This window comes from Piliocolobus tephrosceles, chromosome 1 (assembly GCF_002776525.5).
Source record: "Piliocolobus tephrosceles isolate RC106 chromosome 1, ASM277652v3, whole genome shotgun sequence".
In the NCBI taxonomy this organism is placed as follows: Eukaryota; Metazoa; Chordata; class Mammalia; order Primates; family Cercopithecidae; genus Piliocolobus; species Piliocolobus tephrosceles.
The window spans coordinates 64,436,860-64,461,583 of NC_045434.1; the positions used below are offsets into that span (position 1 = coordinate 64,436,860).

The 24,724-nt window shown below is 40.8% G+C and overlaps 2 protein-coding genes across 2 annotated transcripts in view; both read left to right on the top strand.

The window, feature by feature from the left end:
• The window catches only part of CR1 (complement C3b/C4b receptor 1 (Knops blood group)), a 186,767-nt gene that overhangs the window by 94,204 nt on the left and 67,839 nt on the right, over window positions 1-24,724 (top strand). The window contains exons 24-28 of the mRNA XM_031935120.1: window positions 1,369-1,531; window positions 1,749-1,943; window positions 9,263-9,348; window positions 11,239-11,405; window positions 12,645-13,108. Coding sequence (XP_031790980.1) covers window positions 1,369-1,531; window positions 1,749-1,943; window positions 9,263-9,348; window positions 11,239-11,405; window positions 12,645-13,108 — 1,075 coding nt within the window. The remainder of the gene's footprint in view (window positions 1-1,368; window positions 1,532-1,748; window positions 1,944-9,262; window positions 9,349-11,238; window positions 11,406-12,644; window positions 13,109-24,724) is intronic.
• On the top strand, window positions 1,310-20,370 carry LOC113225220 (membrane cofactor protein-like). The gene is given in 6 exon segments (XM_026456684.1): window positions 1,310-1,744; window positions 7,145-7,247; window positions 9,263-9,348; window positions 11,239-11,436; window positions 20,060-20,155; window positions 20,158-20,370. Coding segments are annotated over 6 exon segments (762 nt in total). The 5' UTR covers window positions 1,310-1,647; the 3' UTR covers window positions 20,340-20,370.

Genomic DNA, 24,724 nt, shown 5'->3' on the forward strand with positions numbered 1-24,724 from the left:
CAGTACATCTCAGTTATAGAACTGTATTAAATACATTTAAACTCTACAATTCCATAAGACCTATTTTAGGTTTATACACTAAGCATCCAATTCCTCACCATCCTCTCATACAAACCCTGTGTAATACAAGTTCTACTTCCATAATTCCATGAACAAAACAGCAATTGACACATAGGTTTGATTTTTTTTTAACACATTTTCTTTACCTTATTCTAAATGTAACATAGGGTCAACAAAGAAAAAGAAAACTGAAAAGCACAAGGAAAGTGAAATATCTATAATATTATCAACCATTGTTAATTTTGTTGTGTTCCAAACTATTTTATATATATATAGAGAGAGAGAGAGAGAGAGCTTTTGTTTTAATAAAAGGACTGCCAAAAGGCACATGCCAGTTTGGACTCTGCTTTTTCCACTTACAATTATATCATAGTTTCTCATATTTGGTATACTTTTGCAATACTTGCTGCATAGAATTCCATCACGCAAAGGTAACTACCAGAAATTCCTTATTACTTTTGATAGACACTTAGGGTTTACTTTTTTTTCAAAAGTTATAAATCTTTGATCACAGCTCTGATGATTTCTCTGGGAACTGACAGCCTAACACAAGTCATGTCCATTTTAAGACTTTCAACATTCTGAAAAGTTATGTTACAGAGTGCTGGTCCCCCTGCAACACGTTCACTCACATTGGCTGATTTTTTAATTCTTTGCCAATCTGAGGGGAAGAGATGCCAACTCTTTTTGTTTGCTCTTGTAATGCCAGTCATGTTCCCTTTTTTTTTTCCTTTTACCAGTCATACTGGTTTACTCAGAACACTGCAAATCAATCCTGCTCACTCTTAATTTCAGTATTGTTCCTGAGATTGTTTCACCAGAAAACTTCTCCCCCTTATCCACTTCGCCTAACAATTTCTACCCATCCCAGTCCTCCTGCATTCATTGCTTCCAGGAATCTGGCACTTAGGACACCCTTGTCCTTACATTGTTCATGCATGCATATTTCGTCTTCAATAAAACATTCAGTTGCTCAAGGGCAGGGACCCCATAGAGTCGCAATATGCTAACGGCCTGGTGTTGCTTAATAAATTAGATTCTGACGGGTCCTCTGCAGGGAGGGAAGCAAAGAGCAAATTACCTTAGCGGCTGGGAGTGCAGAAGCCAACCCTTTGAGACTGTGTAAACAAGATGGCCCCGAGACGATACAGTAGCAGGCATTCAAGCAAGAAAAACTCAAATATTGTTCCCAATAATGCCTGACTAATGCAAAATACCAAGTAAGGGCTAGTCAGTCCTGATAGCCTGCAGAGCCCCAGGGTAAAACTAACCCTGACGGGCGCTGGCCCACGGTTGTTCCCCTGCTAGGGCTCTGGACTCGCCCTTTCTCCTCGAAGGCCAACGAGTTGCCCCTGCGCGCCGAGGCCCCGCCCCGCGGCCCGCCGATTGGCTCCAGCCGCCCCGGCGCCAAGACTCAATTCCACCCCAAGCGCCCAGGCCACGCCCCCCTGTCAAGCGCCCTGGAAACTTCGTGAGTTTGGGTATTGTTGTGTCCAATAACCGGACTCAGAAGGGACTTCCCTGCTCGACTGGCTCTCAGTTTCTCTGCTCACCTCTGGATAAATTACGGGGTCTCCCGCGCCGCGCATGGCGCCTCCCGTCCTTCTCGAGCGTCCCTTTCCTTCCCGGAGCTTTCCTGGGTTGCTTCTGGCGGCCCTGGTGTTGCGGCTGTCCTCCTTCTCCGGTAGGACCTGGGGTCGGGTTCGCGCGTCCGCGGCGAGGCTGGAGCTCTGCTCAGTCAGTCCGGCAGGAGGCGCGGGGCGGGACTCACTGCACGTCGTGCGGGCTTGGGATGGAGAGCGAGGCCAGGGTTCTCCGAGGGGTGCACTGCTCAGATCCCGGGGATATGTGACGGGGAATGCAGGAACCACGCAGAGTCCGAGGTGAAGCTTGTTTGGTGGCGTGGTGTGCGCGGCCGGCATTTACGCAGGATCTGGTTGCGTCCCCAAAACAAGTGTGAATCGTGTTTTCGTGATTGAGCCCAGTCAGCAAGGGGAACGCGGACTGGGCGCCCCAGGTGAGGGCTTGCTCTGGAGTGCACAGGTGCGTGGGAGTGTTGCTAGGGCCCGTGCTGTGCCCGTGGTGAGAGTTTGCCCTGTGTTCCCTTGGTGCCTTGGTGAGTGGGGTGTTCATTAGGGCTTGGACAGTACCCGCGGTAAGGGTTGCAGTGCGTCTGCTGTGCCCCATGTGCTGGACTGGGCTGCGCGAGAGGGGCCTGGCCAGGTGTTGCTGGGAGCGTGCTGTGCGCAAGTGGCCTGTGTGCGGAGTTCACTGTGGGCAAGACAGCTAGCTCACTGTTTGCTTTGAATGGAGTGAGCGCGGACTCTGGGGCTGGGGAGGGCATACTGGGTGAGAGCAGGCTCTCAGTGCCTGGGGTTAGAGAGGTGGTAAGGGCGCGCCATGCTTTTTGTGCCTTCTGTGAACAGACTCCGTGTTGCCTGAGATCCTATTGGTCTTGGATTTTAAGTGGCTGCTTTTTTTGGGGGGTGGATGGGTCATCGAGTCATCTTTCTGTTCCTAACCAATACAGACAGCATCTGATTCCATTACCTAATGGCGTTTTGACATTATTTTCCTTCTTTTCATTACTTTGAGTCATATTTGAGAGATGTGAAGCAACCTAAAAAACACTGGTAGCCAAACCTAGTGAGAAATTAGTATTCTAACAAAGGAAGGCAAATAATGCTAACCTGTTTTTCCCCCACAGCTCATAAACTAAAGCTTAAGGCCTATCCCACTGTTTTGTATTTCATTGAATGGAATCAATACTTTTAAAAATGCATGCTAGGCCAGGCACAGTGGCTCACGCCTGTGATCCCCGCACTTTGGGAGGCCCAGGCTGGGTGATTGCTTAAGCCCAGGAGTTCAAGATCAGCCTGGACAACATGTCAAAACCCCATGTCTACAAAAAATACAAAAGTTAGTTGGGCATGGTGGTGTATGCCTATGGTCCCAACTACTCAGGAGGCTGAGGTGGGAGGATCGCTTGAGCCCAGGAGGTGAAGGCTGCAGTGAGCTGTGATCATGCCACTGCACTCCAGCCTGGATGAGAGTGAGACCCTGTCTCAAAAAAAAAAAAAAAAAAAAAAGTCAAAAAATACAGGCTTAAATACATGCTTATTGTGCAAAATGAACAAAATAAAAGGCTGTTTTTAATATTTTGGTATATTTCCTTCTGACGTTATTGTGCTTCATGTGTGTCTATGTCCAAATTATATTTAGGATTCTATTCCATGTACAGTTTGTACGTTGCATTTCTTTTCTTAGGAACATTCATTCAGTGAATATGGGTCTTGTGTGTCTGCTGCTATTACTCTGGTATGCAATAACAAACCATTCCTATTTTCTTGATCCTGTTTTCACTATTTGTTTACACACACGTACATGCAGGAAGATAAGCAGGGACTTTGTTTTGCTCATTGTTAAGTGCTCAGTGCCTGGAACACAGTAGGCAATCAATAGATATTTGCTAAAATGTATTGGGAGCGGCAGACTTTAACTGAAACATAATAGTAACAAATATATTATGAACCAAGGGAAGTGCTCTGGAGGAAAGCAGTATAATTTTCTGACAGCATTAACAAATGACTGGAGGGAGGGAAGGCTTTTCTTCTCATCAAACAAACAAAATTCTGCCACTTTGGGGCCTCTGTGCTTGCTGTTCCCTCAGCCCTGGAACATTCTCCCCCTGACCTGCTGCATAAAAGGGCTCTTTCTTCTGCAAACTCAGCTAGAATGTTACCGCTTCAGAGACCTTCTTAGAATGTAAGAATTTTCTCTGTCTTCTCACATTTGTGGTTCCAAAAGCCCCATTTGTTTGCCTCCGTATGAACACTAACTCAGTATCCATATAGACATCTGTTAAATACCAGAAAATTAAATATACTATTTGGCTGGGGCTGAGAGCCTAGGAAAAAGTTCCTCCTACCTCCAAGAGGAAGGTTCTTTAAAGAGCTATGCTCAGGATGGTCTTTCTGTAGTACTTAAAAAACTAGGGCAGGGGCAGCTGAGGGCCAGGAAGGATCTGTCTCCCCTGTTTGTGTTGACTCTGCAGGGCTTCCAGTACTTCAGTCTTGCATCTCACCAATCATTAAAACGTTTATTTTGAAGGAGGGTGATGGGATTAGGGAGCAGTAGTGATAAGAAGAAAATGAAAGGACTTTTTTAAAAAAAAAATGGTTAATGTTTAGAATAGGCTTAGTACTAGAAGTACACCCTGGGCATCATAAAGAGAGCCCACCTCTACAGAATATTAAAAACAAAGTATTAGCCAGGTGTGGTGTTGCACGCCTGTGGTCCCAGCTACTTGGGAGGCTGAAGGGGGTGAGGGGGGAGGATCACTGGAGCCCCCATGGTCAAGGCTGCAGTGAGCCCTAATCCTACAGCTACACTCCAGCTTGGGTGACAGAGTGAGACCCCATCTCAAACACACACACACACACACACACACACACACACACACAAAACTAAAAGTTGAAGATAATGAAAGCAATTTGAAATAGAGGAACATAGAATTATAAAATGAATAGGGTGTAACATGGACGATAACAAAACTAAAAATGAAGAGAAGGAGAAACAAGGTTAAGTTTGAGGTTGATAGGGTTAAATCCAGACAGGTATGAAACCTAGAGAAAGTAAAAATGAGAACTCACGATGCTAGGCAGAGAGAATACGTGAATTAAAATAAACATTCAATTTTTCAAACAACTCAGTCTCACAAGGAGAACGTTTTGTAAGCAGACAGTGCTGTGCATGGGAGACCTGCCCTCTCAAAGGTAGTTACCAAATGGTTTGAGATAGCTGAAGGAAACATATCAAATTTCAGGCCAGTCTCATTCAGTCCTCCAGTAGAGGAACTGCTTTTTTGGACAAACCCCCCAATCTCCTGTTGTGTGTGGTCTCTTCTGCCTATTTCAGGTGTTTTCCTTATTTCCAATGAAAGAAGCCAAGATCAATAAGTTCTTATCACTTCTTAGTTTCCTTACTCGGCATACTACCTTGCAAAAAGAGCAGTCTGTATCTGGTCACTTGCCAGGATACCAGAAGACTGGGAGATAGGCAGCACAAGAAATGGCCTAATCTTCTTTCTCCACTGTGCTGTAGAATGATTATTTTCAATATGAAATTGGTTGCAATATATTCTTCACATTGTTTTGTGTTTGACAGCAGTGGACTTTGAGTACCAATTTTTTCGTGAATAGCTACTATGAGTGACATATTGTGCTGGGTGTTGTGGCCACATGGATGAATGAAGTCAGCCATGTTAACTATTAAACGCAAAAGCATGTGATAATTACCTGAGAAATCCATGCAGGGGAGAGTCCAGGGGAAGGTGACTGATCACAACTTCCCAGGGAGAGGTAGAAAATGCTTCCTGGAGGAGATGATGAGTGGACTAAGGAAGATAAGAGTTGAGCAGGAGTTGTAGCTACCCGCCAGGGAGGAAGCATATTCAGAGCAGAGGGAGCAAGGTGCAAGGTGAGCAAAGGCACCAAGATGTGACACTGCTGGACTGCCAAGCTACTCAGTGTGGCAGAGCAGGGCAAAGGAGGCAAGAAAGAAGGGAGAGGATTAGATCACAGGGTGAGCAACTCTGAAAAGCAACAAGTTTGTCAGGAATAAATAATCACCATCATCAATTCAGACTTTGATATTATTCCCTGTCCTTTTAGGGCAGCTTGAGCCCTTTTGTTTGACTTAGCACAACATGACTCCAAACTAGGGTTGTTTTAATTTCCCCAGACACAGCAGCAGACAATTTCTTGAGGGCCTAATTGCAGATAGAGCTTGTTGGTGTCAGTATGTGGGAGCTCCAGATGAATGGCCATAGTGGGAAGCAGTTTGGTAGTGGTTCAGCAGTGTGGCCTGGGAACCTAGCTAACTGGCCTGCCTCCTGGGTCTGCCACCTACCTGGAATGTATTCTTGGGTTCTGATTGTGATGGGATTTAAAAGTCTCTAAGCTATGTTAGGAAGCCTTAGACATTATCCTGAGGTCATTGGAGAGCCATTGAAAGGTATCTGTCTTGGAAAAGCTTTGATTACTGTGTCATATAAATATTGCTCTGGTATCAATGTGAAAAATGAATTGAATGAAAGGTGGCAAGATAGGTATGGGGACCTATTTGGTTATGTCACGGTAATTCGGATAAGAAATGATAGTGGCTTGAATTAAAAGTAAAGGATACAACTACACAGAATACATGGGCATTTCCGCTGTGGAAACATAACTTGTTTGGGGTGTGTGTGTGTGTGTGTTGAATCAAAAGTGGCTCTTGGGCCTCCCTGTGTTTTTTGAGATAGACACATTCCAAGTAGAGCTGTGTGGGGAGAAAATTGAATATGTAGTTTTGGCACCCCAGCTAGAGATCTGGGATAGAGAGATATCCGGCTGGGAGGCAGCTGGTTATCAGTGGTAATGAAGTCATAGAAGTGTATATATTCTCCCAGTGGGGACCTGCAGAATGGAATCACAGGAAGTCCTCCAACAGACTGATCAGGGATATTACCTTGAAACGAGCCAGAGGACAAGCTGAAAACCAGGGTGGTTTGCTCTTTGCTCTCCTAAAAGCCAAGGAGAGAGAACTCTTCAGGCAGAAGAGAGTGAGGGCAGAGTGATCAGTGGCTTTCATGTTATCAAGAGGGTAACTAAAACTATTGAGAGAGTGACTGTTAGGAGGAATTTAACAAGGAGGAGGCCTTTTAATGACTCGGAAAGTAGTTGAAGTGATTTTTGTAGACCTAGAAATGAGTGGGAAGTGAGAAATAAAATTGAAATAGGTAGATGTCAGAGTCTATGTTTTGTGGAAGCAAAAAAGGTTTTAAATAGATTATATAGTGGAAGAAGGAGCAAGATGGTCAGGTTTCATTGCCGTTTCAATTGTAGTCAGATACCATGCATTTCTGGTAATATCAGTCTGGGCAGGGCTGTGGGTATGCGTGTACATGAAACTGAAATTTGCCCTTAAAATAGGTAAATAAAGAAAATAATATACCCGTGCATTCAAAACAGCAATGCAGAATTTTGATTTTGATTCGGATCTATTTAGAAACTGGATTGAAAATCTCAGAATTATTTTCTTTTAGGAAAAACATGTCCATATATAGGGGATCCTTTGCATGGCCAAGCAGTCCTTGCAAATGGTACTTATGAGCTTGGTTATCAAATACACTTTATTTGTAAAGAAGGGTAAGTAAGTTGCTCCTTAGAGGAAATAAGGAAAATGTTAGCAATTTTATTTTCGTTTTGCTTCTCTTCTTAAGCATTCATATAAACTTTATTTAATTTTGCTTTCTATGTGACAAGTTATACTTCTAGTCAAACAACTCTTGGATGTTTTATGGAGACAGCAAAGGCATAGAGTAAATAGAAAGAAACTGATATTGAAGGAAAGCGTAACTACCTGGTATTTCTGACAATAAGTCTGTCGTAAGCATTAAGAATGTAGCAATCATGTGAATTTATCCTTCACAAGTGCGTGTCCCCTATTTAAATCTGCCAACTCTTAGAGTTAAAGTAGGGAATCACAGAAATGAGAAATAGAATTGCCAACTACAGATACGCTTGTCTCTGTAAGGTGTTACCAGACCAAAACTGACCTGGTTAGCCTTTACCATCATGTTGAACAAAATCTCTCAGTTGAAAAACGTTATTTCTGAGACTGTTAGAATGTGAAGCATCTCAAGAACATGCACTGAGCACTCGGCCTTTGTTCTGTAGGGCTTTTAAAGTCACAGATATTGGGGATACTGGGCATTTAAGTGAAATGTGCATTTAGAGAGTAAATGTAATTTTCCATAGATTTTCTGTTGCTATAACACAATACTTGAGACTAGATAATTTATAAAGAAAAGAAATTTATTTGATCCATATTTCCAGAGGCTGGGAAGTTCAAGGACATGGCAGTAGTGTCTGGCAAGGGCTTTCATGCTGCATCATAACATGCTGGAAAGTGAAAGGGAAATGTAGCACCTGCAAAAAAGACAAAGCACAAGGGAGGGGCTCTCGCTTTATAATAACCTGCTCTTGTGGTAACGAATCCAAGCCTACAAGAATAAGAACTCATTCCCTCAAAAATTAATGAACACCCTCTAGAAAGGCATTATCCCTCTTAAAGACTTAATCATTTCTTAAAGGCCCCACGACCTCTCACTGCTGTTACACTGGCAATTAGATTTCAATAAGAGTTTTGGTAGAGACCACCCAGATTCAAACAATAGCAATACTACACTACAACATATAAACAAAGTGAGTCTTGGAGGAAAAGTGCACTGTGACCATGTAAGGCAGTTTCACTAATAGTTTTTAAAATTTGGTCAAGTGGAAATATTGGAATATTCAGTCAATAGTTATATAGAGCTTGCTAGGCACTATAAGGGATACCAAAAGTTTAAGACATAGACCTTCCTAAAAGAAGTTCTAACCTTATTGAGAAACAATACATACTGAGAGCTATCAAACCAAAATACTGAATGAGAAATACCAAATAATAGAATTGATCATGATAATTACACTGAGAGTCTAGAAGGAAGAGAGATTCCTGTGAATTTAAATCAGAGAAGATTTCACTGAGTATAGGGGTATACTCAATGAAAGTATTCCTATACTCGATCAGCTACTCCTAGAAAGACATTTCGTTTTAAACAATAATAATAGGAGCTAAAACTCATGTAGCACTAACTATGTGCCAAATCCTAACTTATCTAATCCCCTAAACAACCCCATGAACTATGTACTGTTATCCCCTTTTAATCAATTAGGTAACTGAGTGAAGGAACTTTAAGTGATTTACCCAAGCTCAAGAAACTAGTAAGTTGGGAAGCAGAGACTCTAATCCAGACATTCCAGCTCTAGGGCCTGTTCTCTCTACATAGTCCTTGTCCTTACTGAGCAGATTCATGTGAGTAAAGGCACAGAAATGCATGTGTAATGTGATTGCAGGAGACTGCAAAGAAGCCGGGTGGAAAGACACAGCAGATTTATTTAGACATTTTTGCTCTCGGCCAATATATGCTCAAATAGAGAAACTCTATTTGATTAAATTGCAGATTTATTTAGCACTTTCATTATATAGTATGTTGTTTAAGAAACCACCCCTCGAACTACTGCAGTGTGGAAAAGAAACCACATAAAAAGTTCCTTCATTATTATGTGTGTCTTATTAATTACTATACAAAACGGTAACACTTTCTTTTCTCATTTAGTTATTACTTAAGTGGTAAAGAAATTCTATATTGTGAACTTAAAGGATCAGTAGCAGTTTGGAGCAGTAAGTCCCCAAAATGTGAAAGTAAGTAAATTCTTTTTTTTTTTAATTTAGACCAGTAGTCCTCAAAGATTTTTGCCTCAGGGAACCTTTTATGCTTTAAGATTAATAAAGATCCCAAAGAGGGATCTTTGGGATCCCTTTTTCTTTTATGTGGGTTATATAAATTGGTATTTATCATATTGGAATTCAAATGGAAAGATTTTTTAAATCATTATTGATTATTTTTGTTTTTGTTTTTGTTTTTCCTAAGACAGGGTCCCAGTACGTTTCCTAGACTGGAGCGCAGCGGCACAATCTCAGCTCACTGCAACCTCAGCCTCCCGAGTAGCTGGGACTACAGTCATGTGCCGCCATACCTGGTTTTTTGTAACTTCTGTAGAGACGGGATTTTGTCATGTTGCCCAGACTGGTCTTGAACTCCCGTGCTCAAGTAATCTGCTCCTATGGGCCTCCCAAAGTGCTGGGATTACAAATGTGAGCCACCCCACCCGGCCTGATTAATTTGTAAGAATAGACGCAATACAAATTAACATATATAATTTTTTTGTGAAAAATAACAATTTTCCAAAACAAAATAAAATTAGAATAGCAGCATTGTTCATATTTTTTGCACATCTCTTCAACATCTGACTTAAAGGAAGACTTGGATTTGGGCCGTTGTGTAATCACACAATATGTAGACTTTGGAAAAAAATCACTATACACTTCTGCCCGGCGTGGTGGCTCACGCCTGTAATCCTAGCACTTTGGGAGGCCAAGGCGGACGGATCATGAGGTCAGGATATCCAGACCATCCTGGCTAACACTGTGAAACACCGTCTCTACTAAAAATGCAAAAAATTAGCTGGGCGTGGTGGTGGGCGCCTGTAGTCCCAGCTACTCCAGAGACTGAGGCAGGAGAATGGCGTGAACCCCAGTGGCGGAGCTTGCAGTGAGCTGAGATCGCACCAATGCACCCCAGCCTGGGCAACAGAGCGAGATTCCGTCTCAAAAAAAAAAAAAAAAAAAAAAAAAATTCACTATACATTTGTAAGGATGACAGTGAAAAAAGACAATAATATTTTGGTGGTATTGTGAACCACCAATTTAGAAAATGGATATATTTACAAATGGAAGTATTTATAAATTGCAAAGGATTTCTCAACTAGCACTCAGTTAAGCATATTTTCTCATTAAATTGTCAGCATTTCTTGTGATAACTAGAAGAAAACTTAGCATGGCCTTGCAAATAATTATAGATGTATTAGGCCGTTTTTGTATTGCTCTAAAGAAATACCTGAGACTGGGTAATTTATAAAGAAAAGAGGTTTAATTGGCTCATTTTCTATAAACTGTACAGGAAGCATGATGCTGACGTCTGCTGGGGGTTTAGGTAGGCCTCAGGAAACTTAACAACCATTGGGAAAGACAAAGAGGGAGCAAGATGTCTCACATGGCAGGAGCAGGAGCAAGGTGGGAAGGACGGGAGATATTACACACTTTTAAACACCCAGATCTCCCAAGAACTCAGTGTCACGAGAACAGCACCAAGGGGATGGTGCTAAACCATTCATGAGAAATCTACCCCCATGATTCATACATCTCCCACCAGGCCCCACTTCCAACACTCCAACACTGCAACACTGTGGACTCCAATTCCACATGAGATTTGATGGGGACACAGATCCAAACCGTATCAATAGGCATTTACACTTTAAGAAAATGAGATTTTGTTCTGAAAGTTAGTTACTACATTAATGGTTTGAATTTGGGATAATATATTTGCTCATAGAAACCTTCTTTTAAATCTATATTGAATTCACAACCAGCTGGTAGAAACCCTATATTGACGAATTTATCGAAGACATAGAGATTTTACTAATGCTGTCTTAATCTTTTACATTTCCTTTCCTCATTTTCTTCATTTTTAAGAGGTTTTGTGTACACCACCTCCAAAAATAAAAAATGGAAAACACACCTTTAGTGAAGTAGAAGTGTTTGAGTATCTTGATGCAGTAACTTACAGTTGTGATCCTGCACCTGGACCAGATCCATTTTCACTTATTGGAGAGAGCACGATTTATTGTGGTAACAATTCAGTATGGAATCCTGGTGCTCCAGAGTGTAAAAGTAACCTTTCAATTTATTTCCTTCTTTATTTGTAAGTACTCTGGAAACATTTTGTAAGTAGTTTTATCTACAAATAAACAAAGCAGGTGTATGTGCTTCCTCCTCCTGTGTAATTGATTTCTAATTCATTTTAATACAAGTCAATTCAAGCCAAAAAACAGTTCTAGCTGGAGTTCCCTATTTCTTATCCCCACATGTTCTTGGCATTTCATCTTATACAGTATGAACTACTATGTATCTGCATGAGTTAGAAGTTGTTGTTTGATAGAACAAAAATAAATAAATCAACAAACAGTGGCTTAAAAATTAGAAAAGTTGATCTTGTATTACAAGAAATCTAAGAGTTCCGGCTATGGTAGTGGTAGACTGTAACAGACTAATGCTCTCACTGATAAAAATGATAACTCTGGTTAACAAAAAAAAAAAAAAAGTTAAAGACCAAATGTTTAAGGCACTCTACTCTAGAGTGACCAAAAGTATGAAGACTCTACAGGGGACTTGCCCACTTAAAGAAAGAAATCACAGAATTACGGTGATTTAAAAGTATATACTTCCAAAGTAGACCATATTCTAGACAATAAGACAATTTTCAACAAATTTCAAAAAATTGAAACCATTCAAACTACATTATCTGATCACAACAGAATAAAAGCAGAAATCAACAACAAGGCCAATCCCCAAAGACATGAAAAGTATATAAGACACTTCTAAATAACCCATGCATAAAAGTAGTAGTCAGCAGGGAAATTAGAAAGTGTTTTGAATTGAATCACAAATCAACACATCAAAGTATCCAAACCTGTAGGATACAGTTAAAGCACTGCTTACAGGGGAATGTATAGCATAACCTATTATGTTAGAAAAAAAAGAAAAGCCTTAAATCAATGATCTATTTTTCCACCTTAAGAAACTAAAAAAGAAGAGCAAATCAAATCCAAAACTAGCAGATGTAAGGAAATGATATAGAGCCAAAGTCAATGAAATTGAGAAGAGAAAAAAAATAAAGAAAATCACTGAAACCAACAGTAACTACTGGGAGATCAATAAAGTGTGTAAACCTATAGCCAGAGTGACAAAGAAAAAAAGACACAAATTAACCAATACTGAGAATGAAAGAAGTGGCAGCCAGGCATGGCATCCCAGCCAGCTTGAAGACCCTGCCCTCCTGCAGCCGGCAGGGGCAGTCACTCCCAGACTTGTCCTTTTAGAAGCTCCAGCTTTACCACTTGTTGGTGGAGCCCAACCACTGCCACAGGGTCCTCATCGCCAACACGCCTGGCAGATCCAAGAAGAGATGGCCCAGCATGGGATGTGGTAAACAGCGGCACCCGAGAGTGCAGGGTGCGTGTGGCTCCACTGCCTGGTTTCTGCAGAGATCCTATGCCGCTGCTCTGTGCCCACCACACAGGAACCAGAGAGGGAGCGCCATGTCCCCCGCTTTGGAGATTGCTGCACGAAAGGGCCAGGTATCAGACCTTTGCTCTGTCACCTCAGCACTGGCACCAGGAGCCCCACAGAGCAGCATTTGGGAGACGGACAGCCCGGGGGAAAATAGAGGAAGCTTTCAGAAGTGGCTAGATGAGATATTTGAAATACTGAAGACTAAAAACCCCAGCTTCATGGAAGAGCTGGCCTCAGATGTGATCAGTTCTTACGATGACATAGACACACAGTGCTGACCCGCATGATGGGATGCACCAAACTGGGCCCCTGCAACGCACTTGGAGGCTTGGCCCTGCAGCTGCCCCACCTCCCAGCTCCAGCTGCAATTGCAGTTTGACCTGGGCAAACAGGAGCACATGGTGGAGATCCTGATGGAGACCTGAGCCATGCACACCAGAGTGCTGGCTAGACGTGGAGTACGGGATCCCACCAAGGGAGCTCTGGCCAGCCTGTAGCCCACTGCCCAGCCTTGCTGGCTTCTCTGCTGATTCCTGCATGGTCTGCAGCCCCTGGCCTGTCCCCTTCCTTCCCCTCTGCAGAGGTCAGGCTGGAGGCTGGTCTCAGTGGGAGCTAGGGCTCTCCTCAAAGGCTTTTTGTCCTTGGGGCAGTCTTGACATCCCCATCAGTCATCCCTTTTCATGTGGAGGACAGTGAGCTGCAGCTGCAGCAATGTTGTTTAAATTTAGGTAGCTGAATTTTTTAGAATTAAGTTTTATATGTTTTGAGCAATAAATTGTCTTAAGATACATATTTTAGATTGCTTCCAAGATGGCTGAATAGGAACAGCTCCGGCCTATGGCTCCCAGTGAGATCAACACAGAAGGCAGGTGATTCCTGCATTTCAAACTGAAGTACCTGGTTCATCTCACAGGGACTGGTTGGACAGTGGGTGCAGCCCATAGAGGGCAAGTCAAAGCAGGGCAGGGCGTTGCCTCACCCAGGAAGTGCAAGGGGTCAGGGAACTTCCCTTTCCTAGCCAGGGGAATCTGTGAATGACTGTACATGGATGAACAGTACACTTCTGCCCAAATACCACGCTTTTCCCACAGTCTTCACAACCGGCAGACCAGGAGACTCCCTCCTGTGCCTGGCTCAGCAGGTCCCACACCCATGGAGCCTTGCTCACTGCTAGTGCAGCAGTCTGAGATCAACCTGGGACACTGGAGCTTGGCGGGGGGTGGAGCGTCCGACATTGCTTAGGCTTGACTAGGCGGTTCTATGCTCACAGTGTAAACAAAGCACCAGGGAAGCCCAAACTGGATAGAGCCCACCGCAGCTCAGCAAGGCCTATTGCCTCTTTAGATTCCACCTCTGGGCGGATGGCATATCTGAACAAAAGGCAGCAGAAAGCTTCTGCACACTTAAACGTCCCTGCCTGACAGCTCTGAAGGGAGCAGTGGTTCTCCCAGCACAGCATTTGAGCTCCAATAATGGACAGACTGCCTCCTCAAGTGGGTCCCTGACCCCCATGTAGTCTGACTGGGAGACACGTCCCAGTAGGGGCTGACAGACACCTCACACAGGCGGGTGCCCCTCTGGGACAAAGCTTCCAGAGGAAGGATCAGGCAGCAATATTTGCTGTTCTGCAGCCTCCACTGGTGATGCCCAGGCAAACAGGGTCTGGAGTGGACCTCCAGCAAACTCCAACACACCTGCAGCCGAGGGACCTGTCTGTTAGAAGGAAAACAAACAAACAGAAAGGAATAGCATCAACATCAACAAAAAGGATATCCACACCAAAATCCCATCCGTAGGTCACCAACATCAAAGATCAAAGGTAGATAAATCCACAAAGATGAGGAGAAACCAGAGCAGAAAAGCTGAAAATTCCAAAAACCAGAATGCCTCTTCTCCTCCAAAGGAACATAACTCCTCACCAGCAAGGGAAGAAAACTGGACAGAGAATGAGATTGAAGAGTTGACAGAAGTAGGCTTCAGAAGGTAGGTAAGAACAAACTTCTCCCAGCTAAAGGAGCATGTTCTAACCCATCACAAGGAAGCTAAAAACCATGAAAAAAGGTTAGAAGAATGGCTAACAAGAATAACCAGTGTAGAGAAGAGTTTAAATGACCTAATACAACTGAAAATGACAGTATGAGAACTTTGTGAAGCATACACAAGTTTCTATAGCTGATTCGATCAAGCAGAAGAAAGGATGACAGTGATTAAAGATCAGATTAATGAAATAAAGAGACAAGACAAGATTAGAGAAAAAAAAAGGTGAAAACAAACAAAGCCTCCAAGAAATATGGGACTATGTAAAAAGACCTAATCTATGTTTGATTGGTGTACCTGAAAGTGACGGGGAGAATGGAATCAAGTTGGAAAACACTCTTCAGGATATTATCCAGGAGAACTTCCCCAACCTAGCAAGACAGGCCAACACTCCAATTCAAGAAATACAGAGAACACTACAAAGATACTTCTCGAGAAGAGCAATCCCAAGACACGTAATTGTCAGATTCACCAAGGTTGAAATGAAGGAAAAAATGTTAAGGGCAGCCAGAGAGAAAGGTCAGGTTACCTACAAAGGGAACCCTATCCAACTATCAATGGATCTCTCAGCAAAAACCCTACAAGCCAGAGGAGAGTGGGGGCCAATATTCAACATTCTTAAAGAAAAGAATTTTCAACCCAGAATTTCATATCCAGCCAAATTAAGCTTCATAAGTGAAGGAGAAATAAAATCCTTCACAGACAAGCAAATGCTGAGAGATTTTGTCACCAGCAGACCAGTCTTACAAGAGCTCCTGAAGGCAGCACTAAACATGGAAAGGAACAACCAGTGCCAGTCACTGCAAAAACATGCCAAAGCATAAAGACTATCAATGATATGAAGAAACTGCATCAATTAACGGGCCAAATAAACAGCTAGCATCATAATGACAGAATCAAATTCACACATGTCAATATTAACCTTAAATGTAAATGGGCTAAATGCTTCAATTAAAAGACACAGACTGGCAAATTAGATAGAGTCCAGATCCATCAGTGTGCTATATTCAGGAGACTCATCTCACATGCAAAGACACACATAGGCTCAAAATAAAGGTATGGAGGAAGATCTACCAAGCAAACAGAAAGCAAAAAAAGAGCAAGGGTTGCAATCCCAATTAACAGAATGTAAACCAACAATGATCAAAATAGACAAAGAAGGCCATTACATAATGGTAAGGGTATCAATTCAACAAGAAGAGTTAACTATCCTAAATATATATGCACCCAATACAGGACCACCCAGATTCATAAAACAAGTTCTTAGAGACCTAAAAAGAGACTTAGACTCCCACACAATAATAATGGCAGACTTTAACACTCCACTGTCAATATTAGACAAATCGACAAGACAGAAAATTAAAAGGATATCCAAGACTTGAGCTCGCTTGGTCCAAGCAGACCTAATAGACATCTATAGAACTCTCCACCCCAAATCAACAGAACGTACATTCTTCTTAGCACCACATCGCACTTATTCTGAAATCGACCACATAATTGGAAGTAAAACACTCCTCAGCAAATGTAGAAGTACAGAAATCCCAGCAAACTGTCTTTCAGGCCACAGTGCAATGAAATTAGAATTCAGGATTAAGAACTTCACTCAAAACCACACAACTACATGGAAACTGAAAAACCTGCTCCCGAATGACTACTGGGAAAAATAACGAAATGAAGGCAGAACTAAAGATGTCCTTTGAAACCAATGAGAACAAAGATACAACGTACCAGAATTTCTGGGACACATTTAAAGCAGGGTGTAGAGGGAAATTTATAGCACTAAATGCCCACAAGAGAAAACAGGAAAGGTCTAAAATTGACACCGTAACATCACGATTAAAAGAACTAGAGAAACAAGAGCAAACACATTCAAAAGCTAGCAGAAGACAGGAAATAACTAAGATCAGAGCAGAACTGAAGGAGATAGAGACACACACAAAAAAAACCCTTAAAAACTAATGAATCCAGGAGCTGATTTTTTGAAAAGATCAACAAAATAGAGAGACCACTAGCAAGACTAATAAAGAAGAGAGAAGAATCAAATGGATGCAATAAAACATGATAAAGGGGATATCACCACTGATCCCACAGAAATACAAACTACCACCAGAGAATACCGTAAACACCTCTACGCAAATAAACTAGAAAATCGAGAATAAATGGATAAATTTCTGGACACATACACCCTCCCAAGACTAAACCAGGAGTAAGTGGAATTTCTGAATATACCAATAACAGGTTCTGAAATTGAGGCAAAAATTAATAGCCTACCAACAAAAAAAGTCCAGGACCAGACGGATTCACAGCCGAATTCTACTAGAGGTACAAAGAGGAGCTGGTACCATTCCTTCTGAAACTATTTCAATCAATAAAAAAAGAGGGAATCCTCCGTAACTCATTTTATGAGGCCAACATCATCCTGATACCAAAGCTTGGCAGAGACACAACAAAAAAAAGGAAACTTTAGGCCGATATCCCTGATGAACATTGACATGAAAATCCTCAATAAAATACTTGCAAACCGAATCCAACGGCACATCAAAAAGCTTATCAACCCACGATCAAGTTAGCTTCATCCCAGGGATACAAGGCTGGTTCAACATATGCAAATCAATAAAGGTAATCCATCACATAAACAGAACCAACGACAAAACCACATGATTATCTCAATATATGCAGAAAAGGCATTCGACAAAAATTCAACAGCCCGTCATGCTAAAAACCCTCAATAAACTAGGTATTGATGAAAGATATCTCAAAATAATAAGAACTATTTGTGACAAACCCACAGCCAATATCATACTGAAGGGGCAAAAACTGGAAGCATTCCCTTTGAAATCCGGCACAAAACAAGGATGCCCACTCTCACCACTCCTATTCAACATAGTGTTGGAAGTTCTGGCTAGGGCAATCAGGCAAGAGAAAGAAATAAAGAGTATTCAATTAGGAATAATTCCTTTATTAAAAGGAAGTCAAATTGTTTCTGTTTGCAGATGACATGATTGTGTATTTAGAAAACCCCATTGTCTCAGCCCAAAATCTCCTTAAGCTGATAAGCAACTTCAGCAAAGTCTCAGGATACAAAATCAATGTGCAAAAATCACAAGCATTCCTATACAAAACTAACAGACAAACAGAGAGCCAAATCATGAGTGAACTCCCATTCACAATTACTACAAAGAGAATAAAATACCTAGGAATCCAGCTTACAAGGGATGTGAAGGACCTCTTCAAGGAGAACTACAAACCACTGCTCAACAAAATAAAAGAGGAAATAACAAAAGGAAGAACATTCCATGCTCATGGATAAGAAGAATCAATATTGTGAAAATGTCCATACCGCCCAAGGTAATTTACAGATTCAATGCTATCCACATCAAACTACCACTGACTTTCTTCACAGAATTGGAAAAAACTACTTTAAAGTTCATATGGAACCAAGAAAGAGCCCGCATAGCCAAGACAATCCTAAGCAAAAAGAACAAAGCTGGAGGCATCACACTACCTGACTTCAAACTATACTACCAGGCTGCAGTAACCAAAACAGCATTGTACTGGTACCAATACAGATATATAGACTAGTGGAACAGAACAGAGGCCTCAGAAATAACACCACACATCTACAATCATCTGGTCTTTGACAAACTTGACAAAAACAAGCAATGGGGAAAGGATTCCCTATTTAATAAATGGTATTGGGAAAACTGGCTAGCTGTATGCAGAAAACTGAAGCTGGACCCCTTTCTTTACACCTTATACAAAAACTAACTCAAGATGGATTAAAGACTTAAATGTAAGACCTAACACCATAAAAACTAGAAGAAAACCTAGGCAATACCATTCAGGACATAGGCATGGGCAAAGACTTCATGACTAAAACACCAAAAGCAATGGCAACAAAAGCCAACATTGACAAATGGGATCTAATTAAACTAAAGAGTTTCTGCATGGCAAAAGAAACTACCATTGGAGCGAACAGGCAGCCTACAGAATGGGAGAAAATTTTTGCAATCTATCCATCTGACAAAGGACTAATATCCAGAATTTACAAAGAACTTATAAAAATTTACCAGAAAAAAAAAAAAAATCAAAAAGTGAGCAAAGGATATGAACAGACACTTCTCAAAAGATGTTTATGCAGCCAACAGATATATGAAAAAAAATGTTCATCATCCCTGGCCATCAGAGAAATGCAAATCAAAACCACAAAGAGATACCATCTCATTCCAGCTAGAATGGTGATCATTAAAAATCAGGAAACAACAGATGCTGGAGAGAATGTGGAGAAATAGGAACACTTTTACACTGCTGGTGGGAGTGTAAATTAGTTCAACCACTGTGGAAGACAGTGTGGTGATTCCTCAAGGATCTAGAACTAGAAATACCATTTGACCCAGCAATCCCATTACTGGGTATATACCCAAAGGATTATACATCATGCTACTATAAAGATACACGCACATGTATGTTTATTGCGGCACTATTCACAACAGCAAAGACTTGGAACCAACCCAAATGTCCATCAATGATAGACTGGATTAAGAAAATATGGCACATATACACGACGGAATACTATGTAGCCATAAAAAGGATGCGTTCATGTCCTTTGCAGGGACATGGATGAAGCTGGAAACCGTCATTCTCAGCAAACTCTCACAAGGACAGAAAACCAAACACTACATGTTCTCACTCATAGATGGGAATTGAACAATAAGAACACTTGAACGCAGGATGGGGAACATCACACACCAGGGCCTTTTGAGGGGTAGGGGCTGGGGAAGGGATAGCATTAGGAGAAATACCTAATGTAAATGACGAGTTCATGGGTGCAGCAAACCAACGTGGCACATGTATATGTATGTAACAAACCTGCACGTTGTGCACATGTACCCTAGAACTTAAAGTATAATAATAACAATAATAATAAACTGTTTTGGTTATTAGACAGTTATGTCTGTTAAGGTGCTGAAAGAAAAATAAAACACCCTAGAATTCTATATCCAGGGGAATATATCAGTTAAAAAGCTTTATATTTAAATTTTTAATATTTAAAGTCTTTTTAAAAATGTTTTTAACATCTTGCATTCCATTTCTTGTCTCTGTTCATACTGGAAATTACTACTTTGTACTACTTTTTCTGTTAAAGCAAATTTCCATTAATTCTGGGGTTTCTCTACTTTTCCAGTGGTCAAATATTGATTTCCAGTAGTCAAAACTGGAAAACAGACATTAGTATGTGGGAAAAAAAATTACTACAAAGCAACAGTTACGTTTGAATGCGATAAGGGTTTTACCTCAATGGCAGCGAAACAGTTGTCTCTGAGAGTAACAGTACTTGGGATCCCCCAGTTCCAAAGTGTCTTAAAGATACAAAGGTGATCTTTTTCCGTCTTGGTTTGTTGTTGTTGTTGCTGTTCATTTTAGACTTTATTTCTTTAATATTAACTATCAGTCATACAGAATAACTGAAAAGAAACAATTTTAGCATTTAACTCTATCTTGTATTCATTTCTATGCCATATGTATGACATGAAATTCACATAGAATTCTGCTGTTGTGATTCTGTGTGTCTTTCTGGGGTTCTTAGCATGTTATGTACATTGCATGGGTATATAATTTCACTTCTTCAATATTTTATGTATAAAAAGTGGATTATGACAACTTTTGGAGTGAATTGAAACATGGGCATTTTTATCTAAGTAAATCAAGAATGGCATAATTCATATAAATGAAATGAGAGCAATAACTCCCAAGTGGTTGATCTTCTAACATTATTTTATTTCCTAGTGCTGCCTCCTTCTAGTACAAAACCTCCAACTTTGAGTCATTCAGGTTTAGTAGCTTCTTCCTTAAATGTCTCAATTATCTTGTAAATTCCTGGGGAAAATGCCAGCAATAACTCCGAAGTGTTTGATCCAATCTACATTATTATTTTGTTTTCCAGTGTCGACTTCTCCCACTATAAAATCCCCAACTTCCAGTGTCTCAGGTTTAGTAACTTTCTGCTTGTATTTTTTTCAAAAATCCTTTAAATTCCTGGTGTTTTTTTTTTTTTAATCCTGGTTCATTTGACCCAGCAACCCCATTACTGCGTATATACCCAAAGTATTATAAATCATTCTACTATAAAGACACATGCACACGTATGTTTATTGCGGCACTGTTCACAATAGCAAAGACTTGAAACCAACCCAAATGCACATCAATGATATACTGGATAAAGAAAATGTGGCACATTTACACATGGAATAATATGCAGTCATAAAAATGATGAGTTTATGTCCTTTGCAGGGACATGGATGAAGCTGGAAACCATCATTCTCAGCAAACTATCACAAGAACAGAAAACCAAACACTGCAAGTTCTCACTCATAAGTGGGAGTTGAACAATGAGAACACATGGACACAGGGAGTTGAACACCACACACCGGGGGTCAGGAGGTGGGGGGCTCGGGGAGGGATAGCATTAGGAGAAATACCTAATGTAGGTGACAGGTTGATGGGTGCAGCAAACCGCCATAGCACATGTATACCTAATGTTACAAACCTGCAAATTCTGCACATGTATCTCAGAACTTAAAGTTTAATAATGACAAAATAAAATTAAAATTAAAATTAAAAATCTTTCAAATTCCTGGTGATGTCCACTTACTCATCATTTTTAGTAATAAAAGAAGGGGGGACATTTATATAGCCATTTTAGTTGTTATACATAGTGATTCTAAAATTATTGCCATAGTCCACAGATAAAAACAGGAATGTGACCTTCAGAAGGTTATGTATATTTTAAAAGTGTTTATACATATATAAATTGATTTAGTACCTTCCTTATTGTTATTAGTAAAGTTTAAGTGGGATTCATTTAAAGCACTTAGCACAGTGCCTGGTATATAAAAAGCTCTTAGAGCTAGTTAATATGACTTATTCAACACTTAAATTAATGTTAGGGAAGAGGAAGGTCCATGTATGTTTGTTAATATGTTTGTTTGTTAATATGTATGTTTTGTGTCATCAACTTTGCTGTTTTATTCTTTTCAGAAGTGATCTGTTGACACCTTTGCTGAGTTTGTTCCTATTGCAGGATTCTTTGATTTTCTGGAGTGCAACCAGTTTGAGTCTTTTGATGTAACACATTTAAACAGGGAAATTTCTGCTGTCTCCAGAACAAGACCTATATTTCTGTCTCTTCCCTGCCTGTCCCTGTTCCACACCTCATAATGTTATTCTTTTTTTCTCCTTACTGGGCAGTTTTATCTGGCATTAGCAACTAAATTTTACAGCAGCTGAGAGGCAGGAAAAGTCCTTATTTACTGAGATGAAATAGAGGACTTTTTGCAGGGACTCCTGATCAGCGGCTGTAGTTATGACTGGAGAGATTATTCTGATATGACGGAAGGGATTATCATCCTGATTTCAGTACTGCTATCTCTGGCTTCACTTTCCTTGCCGCAGAAGCAAGAGACTAATTGTGGGAAGAGCATTAGCCTGTGCAGACTGTGCTTAATTAACATCATTTCTATGGTCCTCAGTTTCCGTTTAGTTTAATGAAGTTGTTGAACTCAAATCTCAATCACTGGATTCTAATTTGTTGATATATTTCCTATCTCCCTAATTTTTTAAAGGATCGAGGGGAATTATGCATGTTAACATAGTAATGACAATACATTTTTGTAATTCCTATAAGAACCTATTAACTGGTAGCCTCCTTAGTTGAGTGCTGCAGGTTTTGAGGGGCAGGAAGAGATGGTTTTTTTTAATGGACTGATATATGAGCAAAACAAGATTGCATGTGAAATTTATACTCAATGAGGCATCCAGGTTTGCTCACATGCTCCTAGTGGGTATATGTACTAACACTAAGTTTGTTGATACAGCCTTTTGAAAGAGTTGACTATAAGCATTTCATAAAGTGTTTATAAAACACTGATCTAGCTTAGCGTTTGAGAGCAGAGGAGAGAATTGCTTGTGAGAAAAAGCTTATAAAAAAGAGAAACTACAGGGGCATTTTTTGCAAAATCACAAATCAAAATTCCTCATGGGATGGTCAATCATTTTTTATCATCAGTTAGAGGAAGACTAAATCGCAAGACAATTATATTAAGGTAGATCTAAATGTGCTAATGTGAAAAAATGTCCAGGAAGTCCTAAGTGGAAAAGAGGAAGATGTAAATGATGTAGTATAATATCACTTACCGTTTTTAAAAAAGACACATGTGTTTACCCTAAGCACATTACTTTTATGATTTATTATTGGTTATCTTCTAGGATTTCCATTATAAAATATGAAATGTAGTGAGCTTTTTTTTTTTTTTTTTTTTTTTGAGACTGAGTCTCCCTCTGTCGCCCAGGCTGGAGTGCAGTGGTGCGATCTCGGCTCACTGCAAACTTCACCTCCTGGGTTCCCGCCATTCTCCTGCCTCAGCCTCCTGAGTAGCTGGGACTACAGGCACCCACCACCACACCTAGCTAACTTTTTTATATTTTTAGTAGAAACAGAGTTTCACCGTGTTAGCCACGATGGTCTCAATCTCCTGACCTCATGATCCACTCACCTCAGCCTCCCAAAGTGCTGGGATTACAGGCATGAGCTGTTGTGAGCATTCTTGTACATACATCCTTACATACTTGTGCAAATATATATGTAGATTAAATTCTTTTTTTTTTTTTCTAGTCAGAGTCTTACTCTGTCGCCCAGGATGGAGTGCAGTGACGTGATCTCGGCTCACTGCAACCTCCACCTCCGGAGTTCAAGCAATTCTCCTGCCTCAGCCTCTCGAGTAGCTGGGATTACAGGTGCACCACCAACCAGGCTAATTTTTGTATTTTTAGTAGAGACGGGGTTTCACCATGTTGGCCAGGCTGGTCTCGAACTCCTGACCTTGTGATCCACCCACCTCAGCCTCCCAAAGTGCTGGGATTACAGGCATGAGCCACCACGCCTGGCAAAGAATGACACTGGATGTATTACAAAGTATGATAAGTGATACGATCACAGTAGACATTTCCTCCAGTAGAATATTAGGAGAAAACCTAATGGAAATCAGTGAAAAATAAGAAACACATGTAGCCTTTGGAACATAGCCTTTCTCACCTAGTGGAGGAGGAGCTGAGACTTGAGTAAGACAGTCAGATGAAGTAAGGCAGTATTCAGGAATGTTTGTGTGAGCTGAGACTATATATCCTGAGTGATACAGGTGTGTTGGACCATGTATACATGGGTCTCCATTAGTGAAGCTGCACTGAATAGAGAATAGTTTTCTACCTTATGCATCTTTACTCCATGACAAATCAGTTATGCATGCAGGAGAAAGAGCTTAACACATTTACTGAAATGTCTGCTAAATTATCTACTCAACCCTCATTCTACTCACCTTTCTACAGCCTTTGATATTTAGAATTACTCCATCCTCACACAACTCTTTCCAACTTCAGCATCGGAAACAATTGACTCCTGTTTCTACCAAGCTATATGTCCCAGATTCTTGTCTTAGGAGCCACAGAACTCCAAAGGTTTATGGCTATCACTGTGTTTTACGTTATTGGCTTTCTTTATAGTCTTATGTGATTTACTTACACATTACAAAAAACAGCTCTGAGAAGGGATTCATAATTTTGACCAGCCAGGCAAAGGGGTATACATGATACATAAAGATATTAATAATCCCTGCATGATGATTCACAATAGCAAAGACATGGAATCAACCTCAGTGCCCATCAGTGATAGACTGGATGAACAAAATGTGCTACATATACATCATGGAATACTATGCAGCCATAAAAAAGAATGAGATCATGTCCTCTTCAGGGACATGGATGGAACTAGAGGCTATTATCAATTGCAAACTAATGC